The 15,889-nt window shown below is 29.9% G+C and overlaps 1 protein-coding gene across 2 annotated transcripts; it reads left to right on the top strand.

Moving 5' to 3' along the window:
• The first annotated feature begins 4,612 nt into the window (after positions 1-4,612).
• LOC114323074 (uncharacterized) lies at positions 4,613-9,999 on the top strand. 2 transcript variants are annotated; one of them, XM_028270543.2, is made up of 4 exons: positions 4,613-5,116; positions 6,415-6,864; positions 8,133-8,475; positions 9,601-9,999. In XM_028270543.2, the coding sequence occupies exons 1-4, from the start codon at positions 4,751-4,753 to the stop codon at positions 9,735-9,737; spliced, it is 1,296 nt and encodes a 431-aa protein (XP_028126344.2). In that variant the 5' UTR covers positions 4,613-4,750; the 3' UTR covers positions 9,738-9,999. The 2 variants fall into 2 exon arrangements, with proteins under 2 accessions (XP_028126344.2, XP_028126343.2); XM_028270542.2 differs by having other exon boundaries at positions 4,614-5,146.
• Positions 10,000-15,889: the final 5,890 nt, after the last annotated feature.

Here is a 15,889-nt window from a genome sequence, read left to right on the forward strand (position 1 = left end):
GAAAAAAAGTTTTTAACTTGAATATATTTTTTGAATTAAAAAAAAACGTATTATTTATTTATATTTTTTGATTTTTAAATCTAACTCTAAAAATAATAAATAAAAAATATAATATATGCTGGTTGGTTTTTGTTTTCAAAAATATATATAAATGTAACAATACATATACATACAATCTCTACTATTGCTTTGTTTATGGTTTTGATTGTTTGCATTGTTTTTATATTTTAAGAACCACAGATTGTAATATTTTATGTGGATGAAGCATGTTATAATTGTAATATGTGGATGAGGCATGCAGTGATTGTGATATTCTAAAGTTTCAAACTTTCTTTCTTTGGATGAAACATGCAGTAATTGTAATACTTTTTTAAGTCATTAACTGTAATTTTTTTTTTTTTTTTTTTTTTTGAGGAAGTGCGGTAGTTGAATTATGTTGAAAATTTATAAAATTTCAAACCGCCAAACCGATTCGCATCCATCCGCCAAACGGCCAATCCGCTCAATTCACATCCGCCGGATTGGCGGACGGATGCGGATTAATTGTCTCCAATCCGCCAATCTGGCGGGCAGATGGCGAATTGAAGGTTTCATGGTCGCAACCGACCCGCGCCCACTCCTATATCGGGGTGTTTGGCAAGTTGAATTTTAGCATTTTTTGACTAAAATTTACGGAAGAATAAAATAGGCTAAAAAAGTTTCTCTTTTGAATTTTAGCCTATTTTATATAAAAGTAGGGCCTGAATAATTTTATTCATTGACATAAAATTGCTCTTTTGATTTTTTTTTCCTCCTTTTCATTATTGTGTCTTTTAGTTTTCATTTTAACAAACTTTTAAAGATTGAAAATGATGAAAGATTTGAGTAGTTTTCAAATTGTTTTCGTTTTTCACAAAATTCAACTCTTAAAGAAAAAAACACTAAGAATGCAAAAATAATCACCCACACATCTTCGTGTAATCTGAATTATATATGTATTTCTAGTACTACCGAATTTTAAATGACTAGCAATACCTTTAAATTGAATTGAAACATTGATATTTTGTTATTGGTTTGGGCATACAAAAGCTATTGTTCAAGACCATAGGATAATTTTTGTTTCCCTTGACCTAGGAGTGGTCTTTGATGGTCTTGAACAATCTTAGCTCACGTTTGTTTGGATCTTTGATGGTCCTGAACAATCTTAGCCTACGTTTATTTAGCAATTAAATTAGATGGGATTATAAGTACAGTAGAATTGAATAAAGAGAGTAGTAATGCGATAGTATTAAGTTAAAGATCTAAGATAAAATGTGTTTGTTTATGTAGTAATGTGATAATATTAATTGATTGGGATTAAATATATGAACTTCGATAATTACTTTTCTTCCATTATTGTAGTCATATAAGCTAAGGGATAAAATAATCTTTTACCCATTAATCCCATAGGAGCATCTTAATTCTATGTATTTTTAAGATTTGTTAGTCCTCTCATTGCGTAGGATTACTTCTCCAAGATGAATACTAATACCCCCCGCGCATTTCTTAAACATGGCATGAGTGGGGCCATCCTCATATTCTAATTCCCTTTTTTCAAACCTCCAATCAAACATGATCTTAGAATAATTCTTTATACTATTCACATTACGTTACTTGTATTTTATTTTTTTAAGAATTACATAAAATTCATGAGTTTTATTGTTGTAGGATTATTTTGAGAAGTGCTAAAAAAAAAAACTAAATTTTTTTTACTTACTACAAAAAAAATATATAAAAAGTAAATAAGTGATATGGTTTAAATAATTTAATAACTTAATAAGTCAACTTCTTCTGCACTTTCCAAAACAGGGCTAACACCACTCATTTTGAGACATTTGTCTTATTCTTTCCTAAAAAGCCAACCTAAATTCTAAACTATTTTAGCTAATACCATGGAAGATATTTGACTCCTTAAATTTTTTTTACAATTTTACCTACAAAAATATAAGAGAATAAATGTTAAATTTTAATTTGTTACATATTCAATCATGGTCTAATGCTCCTACCACATCATTATAAGTGAATTTATAAATTAAAAGTGTGAGTCTCTATCCTTACTCTAATAGAACCCAAGTAAAGACCTCACCTAAATTTGCCCTTGAACCGTCGTATAATTTTCCCTTGAATATTGACCAATTATAGTTTGACAAAGAGAGAATAGTATTTGGCCAGGAAATTTTAGTCCTGTTTTAGGTTAAAATTCAAAAATAAATAAATAAAATAAAATAGTTAATAACATAAAATATTACATCAAATTCATAATCATTTTATTTTTTCTCTCACAAACATCACATTTAATTATAAAAAAATTTAATCATATTTTCAAATATAAAAATTTTGGGATACTTACATGTAAGTCCTAATAAGTGGACTTACATAAAAAAATATAAGCTACTAATTGTAAGTTTTAATAATAATTTATAAAAATATAACCAAAAAATGTCACTATTTGTCAATTTTTAGAGACATATGTAAAAAATTATCACAAAAAAATTATTTTTAATAACAATTTTATTAAAACTTATTTTCAATAGAATTTGATAAAAATTAAGTCTAACTATTAAGTCTTATTAATAATTTATTATAAAATTTTAACCTATTAAAATAGTTAAAAACTAAAATAATAATCGACAATGCTACGTATCTTAAATTTTGTGGCTCAAAAGTGGCTCAAATGGCCAAAACGACGTCGTTTTGACCATTTGAGCCACTTTTAAACCACAAAATTTAAGTTAAGAGACATTTTCCAATAATAATTTCTCAAAACACCCACTTTATGTCAACCTCCACCGATTTAACACGTAAAATCTCAACGTCCCACAATCCATCCCACTTATCACGGCATTACACGTGAAAGCCCGCGCTTTCACTCCTTTACCACCTAACTGCTACCTCCACGCGCCATAAAGAGAGTGTGGCCCCCACACAGAAACTCAACACTCAACTTGGGGTGATTTCATACTATTATGATTTTTTTATTTTTAATTTACAAAAGAATAAAATAATAAGTTTTCATTTTCTTGTACAAAATAAAAACATTTTTTTTCTGAGATACAAAAATATTTTTAAAAAAAATTAAAAAATGTGTTTTGTGAATTATTGAATATTATAAGTGAGGTGAACATTAAAATTGACCGTGTAAGTGTCATTGATTGCCAAGGCATGTTAGAGTTTATTTGTAGTCGATTAGTTGACACATGATACCAGATAGTGGTGGGTAGCTAGTGGTGAAAAGTGTGAAAATTTATTTTGAAAATAAATGGAAATACTTTTTTTTTCTTCAAAAATTTTAGAAAATTTTGAATTGTATTAAAAACGAAAACAATATATCAAGACTTTTTTTTAAAGAATGAAAGGAAAAAAAAATGAAAATGTTACTAACGTTGTATTTGATTCATAAATTTAAATAAAAATTAAGAAAATAAAAAAATTATATAAAATATAATTATTTTTTATTTTTTATTTTTTTCAAATTTCTCACTATATTCATCAACTAAACACAGGTTAAAAATATCTTAATCACCACGCTATTCGAGGCACGCGTGGTATATTATAACTTCAACAATCAACAATAGTTTCAACTCACAAGTTGCCCGTGGCAAACTTGTTTACTCCACACAGGTGTACAAGTAGAGAAATTATTCCTTGTCCAGGACAAATTAAGGTGATGCTTCGGACCTTGTTTGGAAATAAATTATTTTAATAATTTTTTAATTTTTTATAAAAAAAATATATAAAAAAATAAAGAGAGATGTGAAAATTTATAATAGCTTTTTGACTAAAATATATAATTGACAAATAAGATTTAAATTTAATTATTATTGATTGAAATAGTAGGTTCTATTACTTATTTGTCTCCTTTGGAATGATACTGAGTACTTGTCCAAATATGAATGAGATGGAGTAATGCTCCTGAGGCAATGAATAATTTTTTCCAAATTGATTGATGACACATAGAATTTTTTATTTTTTTGAGCCCATCTAAGAAAAAATTTCCCATCTAATATATATATCTTTAATTTGTATTTCTTTATTTTTAGTAATTTTAATTATTTTTTTATTTTTATTTTTAGAATTTACTGAATCTAGATACACTTAAAAAATAAAATATTTGTGATTTTTTTTTATAAAAAAAAAATCATAAATACAAAAATGTCTTGAATTTTTTAATTCTCAATTACTTTAAAAAATTCATAAATTTTATTTTTTTAAGTGTATTTAGATTAAGTCAATTTAAAAAGTAGAAAAAATTAATTAAAAATTTTACTAAACAAAAATATGGATTGAAAACTCAAAAAAATATTTTTAAGAACTTAAAATCAAACTATTTTTCTCAAAATTCTCATATATCAAAAATTTTACATAATCCAATAATTATGAGTGCCTCACTTTTTATATATAAAATCTACTACTCAATGAACTTTGTCACATCTTTTTCATGACTTCCTCACTTTTTTATTTGAAATTTCAAATTCAAAATTTTATTAATTTTCTTTTTCCCTTCATCTGCATTTTTTTAGTCAATCAGTAAAAAAATCAACAAATTAATTTTTATAGTACACCTACTAGATATACTATATAACAGTAACATTGGGGGAGAGAGAGAGCTTGATTTCTTTTCCCTCTCCTCTTCCATCTATTTGAAAAAAAGTTTGTCCTTGCCATCATCATCCTTGGCTCTGGCTTCACCAAAGTTCTTCTTTGCAAGAACCAAGAGAAAGGAACCAACTCCATGGAAGATGAAACAGAGCTTTCCAACAAGGCATTGTATTCCTCAGCCCATGAACAAGAAGTTGTGGAATTGAAGAGCTTTAGATCAATCCTCACATGGGTATGTCTAGACCAGTCCAATCTATGGAGGGCTGGTCTCTCAGGCTCAATCTTCTTTGTTCTTGTCATTGTAGTCCCTCTTGTCTCTCACTTTGTCTTCTCATGCTCGAGCTGCGATGCGAAGCACCAGAGACCTTATGATGCAATTGTTCAGTTGTCTCTATCTGTGGTTGCAACACTTTCATTCTATTGTCTCTCTTCTTTTGCCAATCAGTATGGACTTAAAAAGTTTTTGTTTCTTGATAAATTGAGTGAAGCTAGTGAGAAGGTGAGGCGAGGGTATACTCAACAGCTCCATGTATGTTACCTCTTCTTTCTTTCTCTTTCTCTCATTATTATTTTTAAGATATAATGATACGTGCATAGAAATTCGAAAAATCAATGAATGACCCAATTTTTGTTGTCATTATTATCATTTTATCATTATTTTGTGAAAAAACTTTCATGATTTGCCACTCTATTCTTATTTTTTTCCAATTTTTAAGCATATAACCTATTTATTGGACGGAGAGATGGCTAAGAGCATCTCCAACGGTTGAACAAATTTTTTATCAAATTTGAGTAAAAAAAAGCCAATTTTCTCATTATGATACCAACAGCTCCAACGGTTCAATGTAGCGTGCATCAAACAGAGAGGGTCGACCGACCAGTCGACCGGTAAGAGCAAATTTTCAGTTTTTGCCTTCATTTCTGTTGCTTAAAAAATAGTAAGGTGGTCAACCGGGGGGTCAACCGGGTGGTCGACCCCAGTGTAAAATTTTCACAAATTTCTGTCTTAAAGTGGTCATCTGGTGGGACATCCGGTCGAACGTCCAGTGGGTCCAACTCAACGGCTATGCACAGTGAATTGGTGAAAGGAGCAAGCCGTCCTCAATTTGGTTAAACATTTGATATTTTCTCAATTTGATACTATTTTAGTGCAACCGTTGGAGCACAAAAAGTAATTTTTTTTCATCAAATTTGAATTTGATGTTGGATTTAGTGAACGGTTGGAGATGGCCTAATGTGATGTTTCGAAAAGGAGTAACAATACAATTATCATTAGCTTTATGAATGAATCAAAATATATGCTATAATGGCTTTACCATTGCATTCATCATAATTGCATTAGTTGAGTAGGCCCATTACTCATTTATGTTACTGATAGAGTTATAATGCATGATATGATAAATCAAATATGATATATAATGTGACATCACCATTACACTTAATATCTTGAGTGAAACATCCTTAATCATATAATGAATACCTTCCCAATCCAATAATAATACATTAATTTAAATTTTTTTATGACATCTTTGTTTTGTTTTCATTTACTTGATTTCTACTTCCCATGTTTTCACAAATAAAAATAAGGAAAGGCGTGATAACACATCATCTTCATTTTTGTTCGTAAATAGTTATCAAAAAAAGTTTTAGCATTTCAAAAAAAAATTTCCAAACAGTTTGCTAACAAATTTTCTATATTTTCCCAAAAGATGAAAACAAATAACACCCAATAAACTGCTTGATTTCAGAAAAAAAGCTAATTTAAAAACTGAATAATAATTCTCTATATCCCTGCAGAGATCAATGAAGCTCCTTTCAGCATTCGTCCTCCCTTGTTTCATAGCCGACACCATCTACAAAACATGGTGGTTCATCTCCGGAGGAACCACCACACCTTACTTCATCAACGTCTACGCCAGCGACATCATCGCGTGGACACTCCAACTCTGTTCGTGGCTCTATCGAACATCGATCTTCTTCCTTGTATGTGTTCTCTTCCGACTCATATGTTATCTTCAGATTCTCAGACTCGAAGACTTTTCTCAAGTCTTTGAGAGAGAATCTGAAGTTGGGTCGGTGTTGAACGAGCATTTTGGGATCAGGAGGAGTCTGAGGATTATAAGCCATAGATTCAGAGTGTTTATTTTGTGGACTCTGGTTTTGGGTACGGCGAGTCAGTTGGCTTCTCTTGTTGTTACAACTAAGTCTGGTGCTACTGTTAATGTCTACACGGCTGGTGAACTTGCTGTAATCCTTCCAATCTCTCACCAACTTGCAACTTTATTTTTTTTTTTAATTTAAAAAAAAAATCTAAAAATAGACTTGAATCTCGGCTTGATGTGCTTAAGTCACTAGTCCATTAGAGCCAGGCCTATTACGCAAGGCTTGGACCTAAGGTTTTAGCCCTGAGCTGACCTAACATATTAGAAAAATCTATTAGACTTGGCTCACGAAAAGTCTGTTCCCAAACGAGATTAGATACCAATTTTGTGAGTTAGGCTAGTTTAATGCTGACCTTTAATTAATAGCAACGTTGTATATCAATAGATGTTTATGAGATTTTTGTATCTAAGTGGAATTCTTTATCTTTGTGTCTAAGAGGCAACAAAATTTGTTAGGACTCCTTTTATGTATGATATTTTTCAAAAAAACATTATACACAACATATATCTTTTTTTTAAAAAAAAAAATTCACTATCAAATATAAAGCAATGGATCCCACAAGAAGTATTTATTAATATTGGCCTCATTATTTTTGTATTTAGTGTTAAGAAAATTGAGTAATAAATTCGTTTATTTATAATATTACTCTAGTATTTTAACTCTAGGTGTAAGATGAAATCTGCTGTAGAATAAATTTCAATAATTTCTACTCCTTTTATTTGAATTAACATACCGAACATCATGTACACATGTAGAGCCGATCATATAAAATAAAATAAAAAATTAATTACTTTCTCAAAAAAACCATGGAACTAGAGAAAATAGCTAGAAAATAAAGCATGTGGTATATATTCCAATTTGGTATGACATGGGCTACACTCAAATTAATCTGGTCCACACACCTCATTTTATCTCCTTTTTTCCGTAGCATATTGATATTTATTAGACCAAAAACAATACAAACAGAGAAATTTCTAGAGATAAATACTCATAATGCAATGCTAGTGATACTGTATTCATTTTGGATGGAACTTCTATTCTACCGCTTTTTTTTTTCTTTTTCTTTTTTTTTGTAAAATTAGCATTATTATTTTCTAAACATGAAAGATTGAGACCTCCTCAATCACCAACCCCCATCACCCCACACACACGTGGGGGTTAATGATTGGAGGAGAAGAAAAAAAAAAATATATATATATATATATATATCTGGCCAATCACAAGCCAGAGGGGGTTGTGGGGTCATCCCTGGAGGGGGTCCGGATCATTTTTCTATACCCATATGCTACATTTGGATTTTTTTAATTTTTAATTTTTTATTCTTAAATTTAACTTTGTTGTTATGGTTGCAGTTATGCTCCATCACATTGGCAACAGGGCTCTTCATATGTCTACGCAGCGCAACAAAGATCACTCACAGAGCACAGATTGTGTCGTGCCTTGCGGCCAAGTGGCATGTCTGTGCCACAGTAGACTCTTTTGATGACTTGGATGATGAGACTGAAACTCTAACAGCCCAGATTTCTTCTTCACCACCTCTGATATGCCCTATCAGTAATGACAATTCATCATATCATCATCAGCAATCTGATCATGAAGAAGAAGATGGAGATGGAGAAGAAGATGACCTTGACGACACCAAAATGGTGCCCATATCTGCACATACTATCTCCTACCAGAAGAGGCAAGCTCTTGGTGAGTGTGATAGTGATATATTATATATACAAGTTGTGGCAGAGAATTCTTTGTTCCAAATTTTCAAAACCTTCATTAACCCAATAATTGTGTATTTTGGAATGGGAAGACAACAGGATTTTGGGTTCTTTCCACACTTTGTGCAACAAGCCTGAAATTCTGTGTCCCTCAAATTTCAATGTCCCTTTATCTCAAAACATTTACATCTATTTAATCATGTCTTGAGATTACTATACTTTGAGATTTCAATGATCTAATAGTTGTAAGTATTTTGGGATAGAGCAAAAAAGTGATTTGGGAAGAGGATTCTTAGTTTGGATTCTCTCCAGTTTCGTATCCAATTGGAGAGGTGTTGTTGGGCTCACCTTAGTGATTTGAAATGTTCATTTTCTAGATCCCTCTAAAATTTAAAATGATTAAATATGGAAAATCACATAATTAGATCACATTTGTTTTCAAAAAATGGGTAGTCGATTTTTAAAATCACAGCTGCTATTCATTTTTTAAGATAAATATATTTCGATTATATAATCATCAATATCTTATATATTAACTTTATTTTTTATATAAAATAGTTGTTTGGCACACGCATTGCGTGTGCAAGTCAAATAAATAAATAAACAAAATATTTGGTATATTTTGTATGTATCTCAAATGGTAACGTTTTGTTTATCAAATTTATGTCTCAAGTTCAAATCACATTCTCTTCTGTATTATTTTTATTTTTTTTTGTGAATAGAAAATTGGACACTTAGCATAAAAAGAAAGAAAGTTTCAAGACACCAAAATAGGTGCTCACATATATAATAGTATAGATGATAATAAACGAAGGAAGGCCTTGAGACAAGTCCACATAATCCAACAACACATCTCCAATTGAATGCCCAATTGTAGAGAATTAATTTTTGTTATAACCTATTGGAAAATGATTCACTTATCGGGTTTTTTACCAGTAGTCACAAAAATTAGTGAATTCCATGTGCATTTATTAATATAAACCCGACCAACTTGTGTATTGCTGTAATTTGCATATAGCAATGCACAAACCTATTTTTGCACCATATTTTTTTTTTGTTTTGTGTGTGTGTGTGTAACCATCAAGTTGTTTCAATGTTTTGGATGCAGTGACATACTTTGAGAACAACAGAGCTGGAATAACAGTGTTTGGATTTATGCTGGATAGGACATGGCTCCACACCATTTTTGTGATTGAGTTGTCTCTCACCCTTTGGTTGCTTAACAAGACAATTGGTATTTCATGAGCTCAATCAATGTATGTTCAAACCTTTGAAAACCTTTTCATTGTTGTATAGTTCTCTGCTTTGGGCAAAATATAATCATTGAAACTGAAAAGATATATTTGGTTCAATAAGTAACCATAGTTGAACCTAAGCATGGCCCTTATGGGAATTGTATAATAATAACCATTTAACATTATGTGTGTTATCACTTTAGTAAGCATATACAAAGCATACAATGGGGCCAGTTTGGTGTAATTTAATGGAATTATTTTATTTTAGTTTATTTGGAAACTTGAATCAAAATATTTGATGCGGTTTTTTACTTACAACTTATTATACTTAAATGAGTTAAACAAAAGCTAATTATTAAAAAGTTGTGAAATAAATACTTTTAATTTTTTCTTTTTAATTATTAACTTTTAACTTGTAAAAAGTTGTCCCAAACAGTGACTATATGACTTGTAATTGTTGCAAATATGCACTTTGGAGCAAATTGTGCCAAAAGAAATTGAGACAAATAATTAAGAGACAACAGAAAATACAAGAAACATTTTAATCTCATTATTATTATTGTCTATAGATTGGATGAAACAAAGACAAACAAGTTATTAACTTTCTTTCCCGTAACATTTTCTGTTTTACGTAGCTAGCCATCCTTGTTCCTCAGAATGTCAATTGTCCATCAAACACAGCATATCATAAACATTAGAGAACAATGAAATGAGGTGAAGAACTAATTAACATTTTAGAGGGTTTAAAAGAAACATAATTTTTTTTTTTTTTTATAGATTTAAGCAGATCTAAAAAGTAAAAAATAAAATAATAATTAAAATATTAAAACAATTCACTAAAAATTAAAAAATACAGAATGAAAACTCAAAAACTATATTTGAAAACTCCAAAACCAAACAAAGTGATGCAACTCAAATGAGAGAGAGAGAGAGAGAGAGAGAGAGAGAGGGGGTTAGTCGATGGCATCCAAATATGCAAAAATGGAAGGAGAAGGATTCTTGATGTTGCAAAGCTTTTGGAGTTGCATAGCTTGCCCAGACTTAAACTTCATAGACTTAGCAGCATTTGTAAGACAAGTTACCAAACCCTTGCTGTCTGAAACAGAAGAAGAAATCATCCTATTCAAGTCCCTTGCACCCTTGCAGCAAGCACTTGTGGCTGTGACACTACCTTTACCCACCAAAAAAGGCTTGCATGGCCTCAACTTGTGTATGAATTGTTTGCATGAGGTAGCATTTGTTGGGCTCAAAATCAGAGCCAAAACCACCAACCCTAATAATACCCACATTGAGCAAGCCATCACCATCTTCTTTGCCATTTTTTATCTTAACAAACACTCAAAAAAGTCTCAAAACCTATGTAGTCTAGTTCTTGAAATGTAGTAGTGTCTCTGTGTGCTAAGTTGCACATGCCATATGTAAAGCAGTTGTTGCCCACTAAGATCTGGTTTGCCAAAGAATTAAAAAAAAAATTAGGATAAAATTGCTATAAAAATTTATGTCTTTTAGAAAGGGGATAGTACTTTTCTTCATACATCCATCATCAAGTGATTAATTCAAAGACCACAATTCAACAATTAGTCATTATCACTGGCTATGACCTTTGAATGACTAATTGTTAAATTGTGACATTTAAATCAACTGTTGAATAATGAGTGGATGAAGAAAATACTTGACGGGAATCTTGCTCTAGAATTAGAAAAATGTTAAAAAGTTGTCTTTTGTTATTGAAAAAGTTTAGGTGGAGTTTGGATTTTATTTTATTTTTATCTTCAGAGAATTGTTTTTAAATTTTTAATTTTTTGTAATACTTTTTAGATCATTCCAGATACAAAGAGTTGAAACATAAAATAAAAATTATTAAAGAAAAAAAAGTTTGAAAAAAATTAAATTTTTTAGCATTTGCCAATTGGGCGGATCTTTGTTATAATAAATAAATAAATAAATAAGAAAAATTGTCAATTAAATAAGTTGAATCCAAGCCAAAATATTTTTGTCAATTAAATTAAATTCGATATAGTTGTTTTTTTCAAGATTCTATGGCCTCAAATCCCTCTTTCTTAATATATTATGAGTCATAAAAATTTGAAACAATCTTAAGAAATGAAAATCTCGATATGCAATTCTATAACTAGAGGAAGTGCACTAAGATATGAAAAAAAATAAATTTCAGAACAGAAAATCCAATTATGCTTCTCTATTTACTTCAAATTTTCCGTAAGGAAAAATTGGTACAGCTACTCTAATCATATATTTAGCCATAGCATTAAATGCAGATTAGGAAAATAAATTTTTATCTACATTTTTTGGAAAAAGAAAAAATTAGAAAAATTAAGACAATTAAGAGAGAGATGATATGGTCATCCTTCTTCCTCCAACTCTGTTCTGACCCTAAACTTTTGTTATAATGGGACGACGCTATCATGTATAGTAATTAATATTTAATTAATTAAAGAAATTTAAATTTTAATTATCAATTATTTTAATTTAATTTGAGATTTATGAAAATTATAGAGACTGGTTCATATATAATTCTATTGGGAATTTATTTTGGAATTAGAAGTTAAAAGCCTATATGGCTTAAGAAAATATAATTGGTGAATTGAATTATTTTAATTTCGAATATCAGACCATATGGAAGTTTAATTAAATATTCAATTCAGATTTATAAAATTGAGATTTAATTAATTAGGTCCGAATTGGAGTTAATTACGTTATAAAAATTAGGAATTAAGGTTATTATGAATTAAATTTCCTTATGAGACATTCAATTAAGGTATTCATTGAGTATGTAATTTACTGGTGAAGATTTTGAAATTTAATTTGAAATTAAAGACTTTAATGATTCAAGAAACCAAAATTGAGGATGAAAATAAATTTAATTTGATATTTTGGGCCTTTTGGAAGTTGATTAAAAATCTGATTCGAATTGATAAATTTAAATATATTTAATTAGGCTTTAATGGAAGTCAATTAGACTAATTAAATTATGTGAGATTTAAAATTAGTTATAATTAACTAATTTTGTGTTAATTAAAATTTATTAAGATTAGGTGATGATTAATTAAATTAATCTTAGACATAAATTGAATTATGGACAAAATTAGAATTAGGGGTGTAAATGGGTGTGGGTGTATTGAGAAATTTGTGTGTGTGTGTGTGGGGGGGGGGGGGGGGGAGAGAGAGAGAGAGAGAGAGAGAGAGAGAGAGAGAGAGAGAGAGAGATGTGTTGGAAATCAAAAAAGAGCGCACGTGTGCTATGTTGATGACAAGGAAGTGAGGTGTGTGTGTGACAGTGTATGACCTGATGAAGCTTAAGAGAAACACAAACAGGGAAAAGAGGGGAAGCAAGAGAAAGTGAGTTGGAGATCTTAAGAGTGTAGAGAGAGAAATCTATTTTTGTGTTAAGAATTGAAGATGAAGTAGAGAGCTAAAGAAAGAAAAGCTAAGAAAGTGAAAGATTGAAGAAGAATTTACCAAATTGAAGACTATAGGTAAGAATTTTAAGCTTGATTCTTCTAGATTAATTATTTAATAACCAAAATCAAGAAGCAATTGGATTCAATATCATATAAATAGAAAGAAATTAAGAAAAGAAAGAAGAAATTACATTAAGTAGAAGAATTAAATAAATAACTTAGGAATGTCATTATTTGAGTTTAATTTCTTCACTCTCCAAGTAATTTGAATTCTATCTTAACATGCATCATGGAATTTCAAGATTTTGGGATTTTAATTCATGTTTTATGAGTTTGAATTTAGATTTGCTATGAGGAAAATTAATAAAAATCTAGATTAAAGCAATTCAAGATTTTAATTATGGTTTGAGCTTAATAATGTGGTATTGGTTAGATTTTGATAAATGTTTCATACATGCAAATGGCTTTCTAAGAAATTTATAATTTTAATTTCATGTTTTGATGGAAAATAGAAAAGAGTTAGAATCAATTTTATGGGATAAGAAAGAAATTGACAAGAAAATGATGAATTGGAGCTAAGATCAAGTTTATGAGAGTTAATTTAAAAATTAATTATTTTTGGTTTGATTTTGTAGAATCATCCTATAATACTTGAGATTGAGAAGGATTTGAGATTAAATTCATGGAATTAGGAAGAAATTGGGTTTTGAACGTAAAATGAGTTACATGCATGTTCATGATTATGGAAGCTTTATTTTGGATTTGCTTTTGAATGTCTTACATAAGTTTGAGTCTAGTTCGTACATACATGAACAAATTTTACAATTTTGATATTCTAATTGTATATTTGATTTTGAAAAAGAAGTTTAGAAAACCATGAGTTCATGGGTTTTGATTTTGAAATTAAGTAAAGTTTTGATTTAAATAAATTAATTATTATGTTTCAAGATTTTGAGCAAATAATTTATGAATAAATGAGTGTTTATATTTTCTAAGGTATTTTCATGATTTTGATCAAGATATGCATGGATTTAAAAAAAAATTGAAAATGCATTTGGAAGCCATTTTTGAGAAGTTCAAAATTTTGGAATTTTACAGACCGCTCGAGCAGACTAATTGCCACTCGAGCGCACATTGAAGGCTTCCAATACTTTTTATAGTCTTTTACAGACCGCTTGAGCGACTAAAGGCTCGCTCGAGCGAACAACTATTCGCAGCATATCTTGAAAAGTTGCATTTAGTTCATATTTTTATTCCCATCTCTTCCCAAAGCATTCTAAACATGATTTATGACTCAATAAAAATTAATAAGCTAACAATCAACATTAATTGGTTGATTATAAGAATAAATTATTAACTTAGTAGTACTTGATTAAGAAGCCAAGTAAGAAATTGGTTTATTCAGAAAAGAATGATTTAGTAATGAAAGGATATGTGAAATGAGAACCCAAATCATTTAAATAAGAAAGAATAAGCAGAGTAGAACTGCAGACTACTTAGACAGAAAAAGACAAGAAAAGTCGAGTTTGATTAAGGAATTGATATTGAATTTCAATGTGTATGTGTTATGTGCTTGTGTAGGTCACGCGCTATTGTCTGCCTGTTTGATCTGTCTAATCAGTCTGATCTGCTTCTACAGTTAGCTATGAGTAATAACTTAGTAAAACTATATTCAACTTTATTTATTTTCTGTATGATAAATTAAGATCTGTTTTCGGAAATGATATGTTTTGTACAATGAATGATTGTCCAATTTCTAACAATGTATTCGTGGTATCCTTAGCATCATGTGATATCTGTTAGCTGTTACCCAGTATCGGAGGTTCCATTATGGAACTTATTATGTCAGTCATCTGTTATCCGTACCAGAGGCTCCATCATGGAGCTCTGCATGTATATTCTCTGTTACCCAGATCCAGAGGTTCTTTTATGAAATTGGTTATTCATAACCACCATATGTTCTGCACCTGTTCTGTTAGCTCTAATGGATGTACCACGTATGATTAAGCTTGAACTCTGATTTCTGTATATGATTTGACCAAGAAGATGAATATGAATATGAATCTGAATTTGAATTATGATTACTGAATCTGGTATGGACATCGTTCATTAAAACCTTTTACTCTGTTATTATTCACTGGGCTCTAACTCGCTGTATTATTTATGTATGTAGGTGATCAAGCGCGTGACCAGGCTTTGAAGCGTCTGCCTGGAATCTGTTTTTATTAGCCAACCTATATACCTCTCGTAGAGGTTCCGGATATGTCAAGTGACTATGATTATGTGATTTAAAGTTTAAGTTTTGTTTTCTTGTTTGGTTAAACAAGTCTTTGTGTATTTTGTAAATAGGGTCAAGTCTCTTTTTGTCTAAACTGTATATATAATATAACGTAAGGATTATGTGTATATATGTATATAAAAAGTTCAAAATTTTTATGTTTCATATAAGTCTGCACTGCTCAATGGACGTTGTATATTTGTTATTTGCTCCCAATAACTCTTAATATTATGTTAATATGTCTCAGAGGCCTTCAGTAATCTCTGAATTATTGATCGGTTACGATACTAAATCTATAAGACCAGATTTTAGATTGTGACATATCTCTACACTTTTTCGTGTGTACAACACTAGCATAATAATGGTAATAAATCATGGAGGATTTTTCTAACCCATAACATAAAAGTATAATAAATTGAGTTTCACAAAAAAAATCTCAACTCATTAAGTCCAATGTGTCCCTTG

This window comes from Camellia sinensis, chromosome 9 (genome assembly GCF_055761805.1).
Source record: "Camellia sinensis isolate YWXY chromosome 9, ASM5576180v1, whole genome shotgun sequence".
In the NCBI taxonomy this organism is placed as follows: Eukaryota; Viridiplantae; Streptophyta; class Magnoliopsida; order Ericales; family Theaceae; genus Camellia; species Camellia sinensis.

Excerpts from the sequence above, each read along its gene's own strand:
- LOC114323074 (XM_028270542.2), top strand. The coding sequence starts at position 4,751 with ATGGAAGATGAAACAGAGCTTTCCAACAAGGCATTGTATTCCTCAGCC. Across the intron at positions 5,147-6,414 it reads GGTATACTCAACAGCTCCAT|AGATCAATGAAGCTCCTTTC; the intron begins GTATGTTACCTC and ends ATATCCCTGCAG. Across the intron at positions 6,865-8,132 it reads ACACGGCTGGTGAACTTGCT|TTATGCTCCATCACATTGGC; the intron begins GTAATCCTTCCA and ends TTATGGTTGCAG.